General features: G+C 38.7%; 1 protein-coding gene and 1 long non-coding RNA gene across 2 annotated transcripts in view; one reads left to right on the top strand and one right to left on the bottom strand.

Annotated features, from left to right (window-relative positions):
* KIF18A (kinesin family member 18A) overlaps nucleotides 1-11,572 on the bottom strand; it is a 70,936-nt gene that overhangs the window by 53,882 nt on the left and 5,482 nt on the right. Inside the window, exons 2-7 of the mRNA XM_020790405.3 lie at nucleotides 10,731-11,118; nucleotides 8,994-9,151; nucleotides 5,824-5,928; nucleotides 4,427-4,537; nucleotides 2,847-3,044; nucleotides 424-600 (exon numbers count right to left, since the gene is read on the bottom strand). Of these exons, the coding sequence (XP_020646064.3) occupies nucleotides 424-600; nucleotides 2,847-3,044; nucleotides 4,427-4,537; nucleotides 5,824-5,928; nucleotides 8,994-9,151; nucleotides 10,731-11,058 (1,077 nt within the window). The 5' untranslated portion in view covers nucleotides 11,059-11,118. The remainder of the gene's footprint in view (nucleotides 1-423; nucleotides 601-2,846; nucleotides 3,045-4,426; nucleotides 4,538-5,823; nucleotides 5,929-8,993; nucleotides 9,152-10,730; nucleotides 11,119-11,572) is intronic.
* On the top strand, nucleotides 596-3,687 carry LOC144585792 (uncharacterized). The gene is made up of 2 exons (XR_013540347.1): nucleotides 596-729; nucleotides 3,135-3,687. It is a non-coding gene; the product is annotated as an uncharacterized LOC144585792 (long non-coding RNA).

Raw genomic sequence — 11,572 nt, 5'->3', positions numbered from 1 at the left:
TCATACTCTGTTGTGACACCAGTATGTCATTACAGTCTTTCTTCTTATAAACAGCTTTCTAAGCTCTAGCTGTAGTTAGAATGGGGAGGGGAAAGTTAGGTGGAGATCAAAACTGTCAAATATGTTTGTCCTCTTAAAATCATTCTGAAAGATGGATTTCTTCGAAAAAGGGAGGAGAACAAAAAAAAAAGTAAATAAAGGAAGGTTTAGTCATTTTGGAAAAAGTGTGGGATCTTTGACTTAAAAGTGTCTGATAAGTCTATTCCAACAACGATTTCAAATATGTGGGACAATGCAGAAGACATAGAGGGCATAGTACCTTTCCTGTTCTAATTATCTGTTTAGGCACAACTACAAAAAACAACAATCCATGGCTTTATAATTTGTACATATCAATGTAGAACCTAGAAGAAGTTTACGTACAGAGGATTTGATGTCCTTGGCTCGACTGGCGTACTTAAGGGTATTATATGTGTCATCGTAGAACAGAGAAGAAGGACTAACAGCAGCTACAATTATAGTACGACAGTTTCCTCCGAGTGAATCCTTCAGCAGACGCGTCAACTTGCTGTTTCGATAAGGAATGTGCTGTTTCTTACTCTGGAAAAGCAACAATAACAAAAACCCACAAGGAAAACAATGAGTGCTTAATGGATTACTGCAATTACAAAAGCTCCAAATCATGACCTGTTAAGAACAGATGTACAGCGCAACACACATCATTGGCAGGTGAGAAAATCCTTGAAACTCATGTTTCCCTTAGAAAGCGTCTACCAACAGAAAGGCAATCCTAAACATGTCCTGATCCAATATTCCAGGCAATGAAGCCATTAATTAATTAATTGTCATTTCTATACCATCTCATTAGTGTTGTCATTCTCTGGGCAGTTGACAATATACAATGAAAATACCAAATAATACATACAAAAAAATTAATAAAATATAATAAACTCAGAGTAAAACCCATTGGAACATCCCAGGCCAGTATTCACAGCTATATATATTTCAGTCTTAATTAGCTTCTTAAAAACATAGAGGGATGGTGCCTGGGTAACCTGTGTAGGAAACTACAGAAAGAGAAGGGACCATAACCAAGAAAGCTTGGTTCCTAGTGTCGGCATTTTTGGCCTCCTTCGGTGTTACAGTTCTTAATATCAAGGACTGAGTGGAGTATCTGGGATGGGTAGTTATTTTGTGGGAGAAATGTTCTGCCAAATATCAACATCCAAAAACTCTTAAGGGCTTTATGAGTTATGACCAGCACTTTAATATGAGGATGGGAGTTACTTAGTCTTCCTTCATGTCAATGCAGGTTCTCCAAAGCATGATGGAATCCTGACAGACAGTTGACCAGTCTCTGCTTAAATATCTCTCAGCAAATGAGAATTCAACATCTTCTACATGCATTTCTATTTCCCACCATGTGTGTGGCTTAATTCAGAAAGGCTGGGGTCAAATTTCAAGCTTTTCTACAAGCCGACAGGGCAGCATTTCTGTTAAGCTGCCCGTTGCAATGAGTCTGTCCAATTAAAATTGTACTTTTGCACCAAAACGCCAGAGTGCTTGAACATCATTAAGTCAATAGTGACTTGCCAATATTTAGAGATGATACAGTTGATTTATATTCTTGGATGTGGCTTGCTCAGTCACATGATATTGTCTATGTAGTCAGATAACAAGATCCCATTTAAAACATTGTGACATCTGCTGAACACATCAAATTCAGTCCCATTTCCTCAAGCTTCACAACATAATAGCATTACAATGACCTAACAGACTAGAAACTATTCTCTGCACCATTCGTAAGACACAGGAGAGTTAAAAACTAAGAAATACTAAGAGAAATAAATACTTGGATAACTGAGTTATCAAAACAATAATGATAAAAAAACTACCTTGAGGCCTTAGCAATTAAATACTATATATAAATAAATTAGCCCATTCGTGCTCTGAAAAGGGAACCAGTGCAGAATAGAGTGATAGACAAGAGGAGAACTTGGATCAAAGAGATTCTGGTTCAAAGCCTCTTGTGAGCAAAAACAGCTCACTCAATAACTATTGGCCAATTACTATCTCAAAATTTAATTCAGTCTAACCTGCCAGGTTGTTAGTTGAAATAAAGGGACAAACTTCACCTATGCTGCCTTGGGAGCCTTCAAGAAATGTTGAGACACAAATGTGATGCTCAATCAATCAAATGTTTATAACGATAAATAAGACATACATTATTTATTTAGTATTTCTGTGTTTCATATGAACATTAATAACAAACTATCATTAACAAATCACAGTACTAACAACACAAGCACTTACTTTAATGTATAGTCAAAGGTTTCATACAAATAGTTGACTATAACCCAAATTTATAGGGGGTGGAGAGAAAGGGATTACTATAGGCATGATACAGAGTTGATTTCCTTCTCCAGACATAGACTAAGTCAGGAAATGACTAGTCCTACAGAATTTAGATTGCAACTCCCATCATCCTTCATCATCATCTATAGTAGCTGGGGCTGATGGGACCTAAAGTCCCATCAATGCCTGGAGGATCATAGATGTCCCAAAAACTAATAAAATAATCATATGTTATCAAATCAATTTGGACTTATGGTAACCCTTTTCATGGCTCTTCAAGTAGAGAATATTCAGGCATGGTTTACCATTCCCTTTTTCTGGGGGCATCTTGGGACTGTGCAGCTTGCCCATGGCTACAAAGGCTGACTCTACTCCCGGGAGGCACAGTGGGGGAAAACTGAACTCCCAGATACCTAAACCCCTGACCCTATTAAACATGCATATAAAACTTGCCAAAAAGCCCGGTGGAGTGTTAGGGAAACAATACCTACCTTTGGGTCTGCTAGCGCATTAATGACATTGCCAAGAGCTAACAGCGAGCGATTAATATTTGCGCCTTCTCTAAAGCGAGCTCCCTTGGTTTTTGTGGCACTGGCACGTTCAGACCCGGCCAGGTCCAGAAGACACATTTTGGCAATACGGACGTTTTGGTTGATACTTGCTGCCTTATCTTGTTGCCTCAAGTAGATCTAAACAGGCAGGGAAAGTAAAAAAATAAACAAAAAGCCTGTAGCGTTTATCCTTATTATGTTAAGTAGTTATGAATATTCATGTTTCAGGCTAATGTTGCTGAGAGGCGGAGCCGAGAGATATGTATTAAAGAAGCGGAGTCAAAGAGGGAGTCAGGCAGTAAGAGTCAGTCGGAGAGAGTGGAGAAGAAGATAGAGTGTGGATCTGAGGTGTGACTAGAGTGAACAGTGAATAAGAACTGTAATGATAAATAGAACGGTGAGATTGATGATAATCGAAGTTACCTATGATTAATATAATAACATCTGTAATCAATAAACAAGTTTTATTTAAAAGACAGTGAAGTTTGGACCTGCATCTTCATCCTTCCATAATTAATGTTGATTTAGGGATCAACTAGTGGCAACAGGTAAAAAGGAGGAGTTTGCCTTCATGTGCTCTGTGTTTGGAGAGTCAGGCAAGGGGCACGAGGGCAAACGCCACAGAGCCAAATAAAGAAGACTGGGAGTTGGCCAAGGGAACACCCTTGCTGTGGACGCTCATTGACCAAGATGGGCAGGGAAGAAGAGAATGCTACTAATTACTGGATGTTACAGATACAGACACAAGGTTTTTGTAGAATAAGTAGAGGATTTCAGTGAGTGAAAAGAATCAAGGTGCAGACTGGACTGTGTGCCTGAAAAAAAAGAGCTTCTGAAAGGAAGTTATGGCCTTTTGATAAATTCTTCTACCAATTTCCATGCCACGTTGGGACTCATGGATGGAAACAATTCATCACTATGTCCAGTAAAAGCACTTTCTGGCCAATACAGTTTGAATATCCACTATTTCAATAATGATTTCTTTGGAATTTTATACATACTTACCCAGAAAAAAAACTTACCACATTCACTGCTATATCATGTTACAGTAAGTGTGCACAGGATTAGTCTTGGCTGCAAGCTCATACACTTACATGAGTAAACCTCAAAGAACATATTCCTTATGAGTAAATATATACACAATCCAGTCTTCAGATGCACAGCCAGCTATTTAAATGGGAACCAGTCCTTATTTTAATGTTATATTTTAATGAATGGAAGAAAAAAATGCTCCATTTATACAGGCTCCATTTTCCCTTCAACACCTTAACTGATTCCTTATGTGCAGTTTAAGGAGAGGATAGACTAAAAGCAACTTGTTCCGCAGTAATATTTAGAACAAAGGACTTAAAGCAGACAAGACTGTGAGCTGCTTGTCTTTCTCCAAGACCAAAACGATGATGGCTGGTGTGCCATAATCTGAGGGTAGACTTGACTCTTCTCGCTCTCTCTCTTTTTTTGAACAAAGCTTCAAAGGTTATCTAAGATCCTCCGACACCTTATCTGCCAGATTACCTTACCTGAAAGACAGCATGGGACCGAGATGAGGAGGCATTCACATCAGTGGGATGTTGTGTCCTGTTTTTGTTTCCATAATCCAGCATTTGCAAGATCTCTGCTGCAGATTTTGGCTTCAAAGTGAAAGAAAAAAACCAAATGAAACAACTAAATCTTCACTCAAATTTAATAAAGACAGTTTAATTGTCACCTGATTGAATAATAACACTATCATCATCACTTTTCTTGCCGTCTTGGTCCCAGAGGACAAGAGACACAAAGCAAGTAAGATGATCCCTTCTATCAGACCAGGTTCTCTTGGTGCACACAAGAGAACTTGCCTAAAGATTATGTTCAAGATTAACTTGTGCTATGTTGCCAAAAGAAACCGGGTGAGAAAAGGCATCATTTTACCAGTTTCACCCTCTCAGCTCATTAAGATGCTCCATGATAGATTCTTTAAGTAATTAGCAATAATTTCAGTGCAGAATGACTAATTTGCAGGCAATACGGAGTTTGGTGGGAGTAAGCAGGAACTGATAATGAAATGCTGACAAAGATTCATGGGGAAGTTCAGAAAGTGGATACTTAATCCATTCGTGACAAGATTTCTGGCACAGGAGACAGTCCTATACTGGCTTCTTTGAACCATAAACTCTACATTTCTTGATAGTCTCCTTTCAACAGTAGTTGCCATGTCCAGCTTCTTTAGAAAGTCCTCAGAGTTTCAGATAATCTGTCACAAAGGACAGTCCCTGAAGTATTATTTGGGAAAGCGGTTGCAAACATGACTCTTCTCATTTGGGTTCAAAAGGTTTTAACACAAACTGGAAAGACTGTAATATTCCCTTTATACAAGCACATCTGTAATCAAGTCTTTAGATTGGCTTTCTCTCATTCTTTACCTCAGGTGTCCAATGTTCTCCGTACAATGGTACCACAATGTTTACTTTCAGTAAGAGGGATTTAGGACTATTTACAAAGTAAGAGGTTCTGTATTGTCTTAGAAATCTTATATCAAGCATTAAAATATTAGCCTTCAAATTTAAAAAAAAAATAGAAAAGAAAATGACACCAAATGTGCGATATAAAGACTGTGCATGCTCATTTGCTGCACAGAAGGCAAGGGATGTTACCACCAGACTACCCAGAATACACCTGACCTCATCTGGTTTCAGAAGATAAGCATCATGGGAGGTACATATTCCACTATCCAAATTCTTCTCTTAGTTGGTGATGCTTTAAGCTTTTAAGGGGCTTGGATGGACAGTGTGCTGTCCTCTGAAGATGTTGGCCACAGAGACTGGCGAAACGTTAGGAAGAACAATCTTCAGAACACGGCCAAAGAGCCCGAAAAACCCACAACAACCATTCTTTTAACAAATTACAGAGAAGATACTGGATATAGCAACATGCATACCTGGTACAAGCTTAACCCATGAACTAATACTCCTTTCTGAGGATCTTCTCGAACAGCCAGTGGTCCAGAGTTTACTAGTAGGTCACGTATCTGCTCATTGTAGACCTTGGAAACGGTTAGTGGAAGGCAAAAATAATTATAAATGGGCAAGTATCTAATATGTACAAACATTACTTATCCATTAAGTATCTGGATTTGGTAATCCTATCTCAATTTAGATGAACAAAATGTATGTAATATTACAACACAGTTTATTTTTCTAATATTCTTTCGGTATTCTCAAAATAATACACTAAAGGAAGAGGTTTTGAAATTTTAAATGGTGAAATTTTAAATGAAATACGGAAGAGGTGAGAAAAGAGACAATCTTTGTGAAAGTAGTGCTTTTGCCTTTTTTTATGGCTATTTGGCAAAATCCTGTTGGCATAGCTTTATGCCAGGACGCCCCAGATCAAGAACTGAAAATATTAATTTAAACTAAAGATAAGTTGTCTGTCCCTCTCTCCCGACCCTGGATTTTGTGGCTCCCTAGTGCTTTCTTTTGACCTGGAGGAGACGTTAGGAGTCTTGATATGGAATTACAATCATGTCCCGTCAAGTCAGTTCTGACATGACAACCCCCTTTTCAGGGTTTTCCAGATAGACAATACTCAAAAGTGGTTTACCATTCCCTTCTTCCGGGAGTGCCATGGGAGTGTGCTGCTAAAGAGAGACTTTAATAGTCAAAATCCACTGCTGTATTGCTGCTGGGAGTCCTAGCAATTAGGCTGCAGTTTTGACTATGAAAGACCCCACCCACACATCCTGAGGCTCCCAAAAGCTTCCCAGGACAAAAGCAAGCCTCAGGGAGCTTCCAAACCTGAAAAGAGGGGAAAGCTTTCAATTAGTTTAAATATTTCTGTCACTCGATCAGTTATGCTGATGTAATTTTACAGAACAGAATTTTGCCCTGTATGTAATGAAACATACCATACAAGTAGTATTGACATTTTTCAATGGTTATAAGGCATTTCCAAGAAAATAAAAAGGGTACACAAAACAAGGAACATATTTTAGGCCATGGGAAAAAAAAAGTATAAACATGATATAGTCAATAAGTCAAAAGGATAAACTAGCCAACCTGTATAAGCAAGTGCACATAGATGTCCATAAGAAAACTCCCTAAAATCTAGCAAACCAAAAGAAAGGAAGGAGGAGAAGATAATACAAATGAGGTTTGGAGAAACACACAGTTACAAGATGGGGGATACCTGGCTCAGCAAAACTATGAGTGAAAAGGATCTTGAAATTGTTGTAGATCACAAGCTAAATAAGAGCCAACAGTGTGACGTGGCTGCACAAAAGACAAATGCTATTTTAGGCTGCATTAACAGAAGTATAGTTTCCAAATCCTGCAAGGTGCTAGTCCCCCTCTATTCAGCACTGGTTAGGCCTCACCTTGAGTATTGTGTCCAGTTCTGGACACCACACTTCAAGAAGGATGCTAACAAACTGGAACAAGTTCAGAGGAGGGCGACAAGGATGATCAGAGAGGTGTAAACCAAGCTTTATCAGGAAAGGCTGGAAAAATTGGGCATGTTTAAGCTTGAGAAAAGAAGGCTGAGTGGTGATATGATAGCACCTTTCAAATATCTGAAAGGCTGTCATACAGAGGAGGGGCAGGATCTGTTCTCGATCATCCCAGAGTGCAGGATATGCAACAACAGGCTCAAGTAAAAGGAAGCCAGATTTTGGTTGAACATCAGCAAAGACTTCCTAACTGTTAGAGCAGTACGACAGTGGAACCAGTTACCTCGGGAGCTGGTGTGTGAATGGAGGCATTCAAGAAAAACTTGGAAATTCACCTGCCAGATATGCTTTGATTGTAATTCTGAATTGAGCAGGGGGTTGGACTTGATGGCCTTGTAGGCCCCTTCCAACTTCACTTTTCTATGATTCTACGTATGAAAATGGAGACTGAGGGATTGTCACATCTCTACAAAGTCTTTTTGTGGGTGTATAATTTGGATGTCTGAAACCCAATCTTCACCAAATGCAGAGGGATTGTAGAGGAAAGTCAGGGGAAGCTTATCTGTTATTTTGGTATCTCTAGGTGCTGGGGGGGGGCTTTGATGAATAGATTCATAGTAAATTCATTATTCATCAACCTTGACAAATCATGAATCAAAATGAATCACCCTTTTTCTGATTCATCCCCATCTCTAGTTACAATCTGTTGTATTAGAATACTATGACTGGTATCCTGTTGGTGCAAAATGTGGCTGTAATGGACATTGTGCAAGAGCTTCTGACACTGGAAGATCTGCATAATCCCATATCCAACTAAAAGTTTTCTGCCTGCTGTTGCGCAATGGATGTTAGCAGCTGGTCTGTTCAGGCTGTGCAATGCAACTGAGCAACAATCCACTGTCCCACAACTTTGCCTCCTGCTCTTTGTGCATATGGTTACATTACACACTTGTGAGCAGGATTCTGCCCCACAGGCCTTTCTTCTTAACATTTCATATTGATTTGTAGCTAACATATTTATCTAATTTAATATATTCATTTGAAATGTAAACTGCTCCCTCCTCATGCACACAGAGGATTGTCTGTTGCATACTAAATGCTGGGTATTTAAACCAAAAAACAGGAAATAAATTTTATGTTTTTCTCTTGATCTTTCTGTTACAGCCTGCTACGCGCAACATAAACAATGAAAGCTAGAAATATGCCCAGTTGTTTGTTCAGGTACTACAGTGGGACTGAACAATCATTTTCTAGATGAAACAATAATTCAGTTTTGAGTTACATTAAAATCATTCAGAAAACACAACCTGCCCCAAAAGTTCTTGGGCCCTCCAAACTAAATATTGTTGCTGAGTTTGAAGAGGGCTGGAGTAACTGTATCCACTTGTTTTCCCACACAGGATACACAGTCAGACATACAACTGCTTTTGGGTACACAAGATTAACCTGGTTCACATAAGGAAGCACTTATTCACACCTCTTAATAATGAAACTTTGGAAGGAATCTCCAGTGAGGCTCAACAGGAGGGAGACTGGCCTGTATGAGTCCAGCCTTTGACACTGTTGGACTGACTGATCATTCATCACCCTAGTTTGTATCTGAATATAAACATTTATGGCATGAAATTCCTCTATTGTGAGAAAGTCATCTATCCACTTACCTCAAGGTACGAAACAGCAATAGCACAATGTTTTTCATCCTTCATCCGATCAATGCAATTGTAAAGCTCCATCATGGTGAGGTACATAACCCCTGGATCCTCGGGGGAGCCCAGCATTGTGTGAGTCTTTCCTGCTCCAGTTGCTCCATATGCAAGCACTTGCATGGTGGTGGCAAGGCAGGGGGAGGGGGAGGCAAAAGGGATAATTTTAAGGAGTGCATCCTTAGACTAACATTTGTAACAAAAAAGGCTTGCCATTCATGAATGTTGAGATTTTTTTTTTACCCACTAGCAAAATAAGGACAGGGGAAACACAAGGCAACCCTACCACTAACATACATTCTGTGTATTTGGTTACATATTTTCCTTTCTACTAAAAATAATGCTGGCTAAAAGCATAACTAAAAACAAATTAAACAGAAACATCATCACAATGATCAATAAGCAAAATTAAATGGAATGGAAGTGATCCCAACTCCAGGGAAAGTGCATTCTACAATCTGAAAGCAACACAAGAGAAGGTCCTATCCTGGGTGCCCATTAAGTTAGTCTCTGTAGAGACAGTATTCTCACAAGGAACTTTTCTTAAAGCCCAAAGTTTGGTAGGTTCACTACAGTAGAGATGGTCCCTGAGCTAATTTTTAAAATTAGATTTATACACTCATGTAGACGAATGGTCTACTCTGCTAAGCCATTTTCCAATTAAAAGTTCAAAATCAGCATCAGTTGGTACAGAAAGCTACTAACAACCAGTGCTGGTTGTCCAGCATTAGTCTTATGATCTTGATTACTGTGTATCTACTAACAGCTTAGAGCTTGCCCTGGTATGCACCAACTAAACTTTTGGAATGCACTTCAAGAATAACTCAATGTACAACAGTTGACAGTAGTCAAAGAATGTCATTAAGATATGGGTGATTCTTACCAAACCAGGTTTATTCAAGAAAGCTATAGCTACCATTCTAGACACAGTGTCTAGAAGTTTTTTTGTGTCAAAAACCTTCCTCAGTACCACTGACATGTGGCAGCCTGGAACCCTGCAGTTATCTCTATTTTTATGTTCTCATATTTACTTAACATAATTTTAAAACAAGTAATCTTAAAACAATGTCTAATGATGTTAGGCATGTTGGAAGTGTAATAGGCTGAAGTGTGCAATTGTTCTCCCCTGAACCACAAAATTATTTGTGACTAAAATATAAAAACTGCAATTCTGCCAAAAACGGTGCTCAGAGAAACTATTCATAGAAGCTGGAAGTAACATCAAGAGTCAGAAATGGATGAAGGAATAGTGAGCAAAAGAGAATGTTCTTATTGTTCTTTTCTTCAGCTCTCTGAAAATGAGATATAGGAAATCACAGTATTCCTTTGTAAGATCAGGAAGCTAGTGTGGAGCCAGGGGTTGGGAGTTCAATACCCCACTGCCTCCTGTGAGGCTTTGGGCAACCCTGAAAAAGATAGTCATTAGCTAGAATTGACTTGGTGGCACATGATGATGGTGGGGAATGAAACAAAACATATAAAACCATACCAAAGCCTCCAAATCTCAACATGTGCAGTAACAAAGTGGAATATAGCACCAACCAAATCTGAAAGCTTCAACTTATCAAGTAGTTTACTGCAAATGTCAACCCAGGATACAAAAGAATCTCTTTTCTATACAGGATTTTTCTTTAAACATCTTGTGGTTACTACCACCAGTTCATCAATGAAAGGACAAACAATGAGGAAATTTACCTGTGCAGTTATATCCATTCAGAAAGCCATCCAGTACAGTTTTGGTGGTATTTTCAAAAACCTCCAGCTGTGAAGAACTTTCATCAAAGACAGCATCAAATATAAACTTGAGGTCCTTGTTCTGCTTTTTGGTAATATCACGGTATGGGAGTTTTTTTCCATGAAAGAAACTGACTTCTTCCACTTTGGGATCAAACACCAACATATGCTTGTCAACAACCTGGATCACTTTCCTGAAATTGCCATTTCTCTCTTTTTCATTTTCTGGACGAACACGGATCACAACTTTCACGTGACTGCACACATTGTCTTCAACAGCAGCAGACATTACGAAGCTGTGCTATGTAGTCTGTAGTGTATTTCTCATATATGGTAACTCCAGGTTTTTCTGTTGCGAAGGAATTAAAGTAGCTAAATCACCAACATCAAAGACTATAATCCTACATTCATTTAGCTGGATGAAAGCTCCGTCATAAGAAAGTCAACCTACTTCTAAGTAAATGTGTAGGATTGTGCCATAATGAAAACAAACAAATTTATGTCAAATGCTGGTCATTTGCCTTGCCAAAGGTATAAAGTAATTTATAAGACTTTTAAAGCAGTGAGTTAGGATTTATGTTAAATACTCCATTAATTAACTAACTAACCAATGAACTAAACAGTTAATTGATTTAAAATGTTTATATGCCGCCTTTTTCCTAGAAAGGATCCAGGACAGCTTACCGTATTAAAAAGAAACAAAATTATTGAGTGGGTGAGTGTGAGTGGTCTCAGTTGTAGACTGAAAGTGACAATTAGTTGTGTTGGGTTATTTTCTCTTCTGGATCTATCTTGTACTATAG

This window comes from Pogona vitticeps, chromosome 1 (assembly GCF_051106095.1).
Source record: "Pogona vitticeps strain Pit_001003342236 chromosome 1, PviZW2.1, whole genome shotgun sequence".
NCBI lineage: Eukaryota > Metazoa > Chordata > Lepidosauria > Squamata > Agamidae > Pogona > Pogona vitticeps.
Note: the sequence above shows the minus strand (reverse complement) of the source record. Positions and strands in the feature narration are given on the sequence as shown.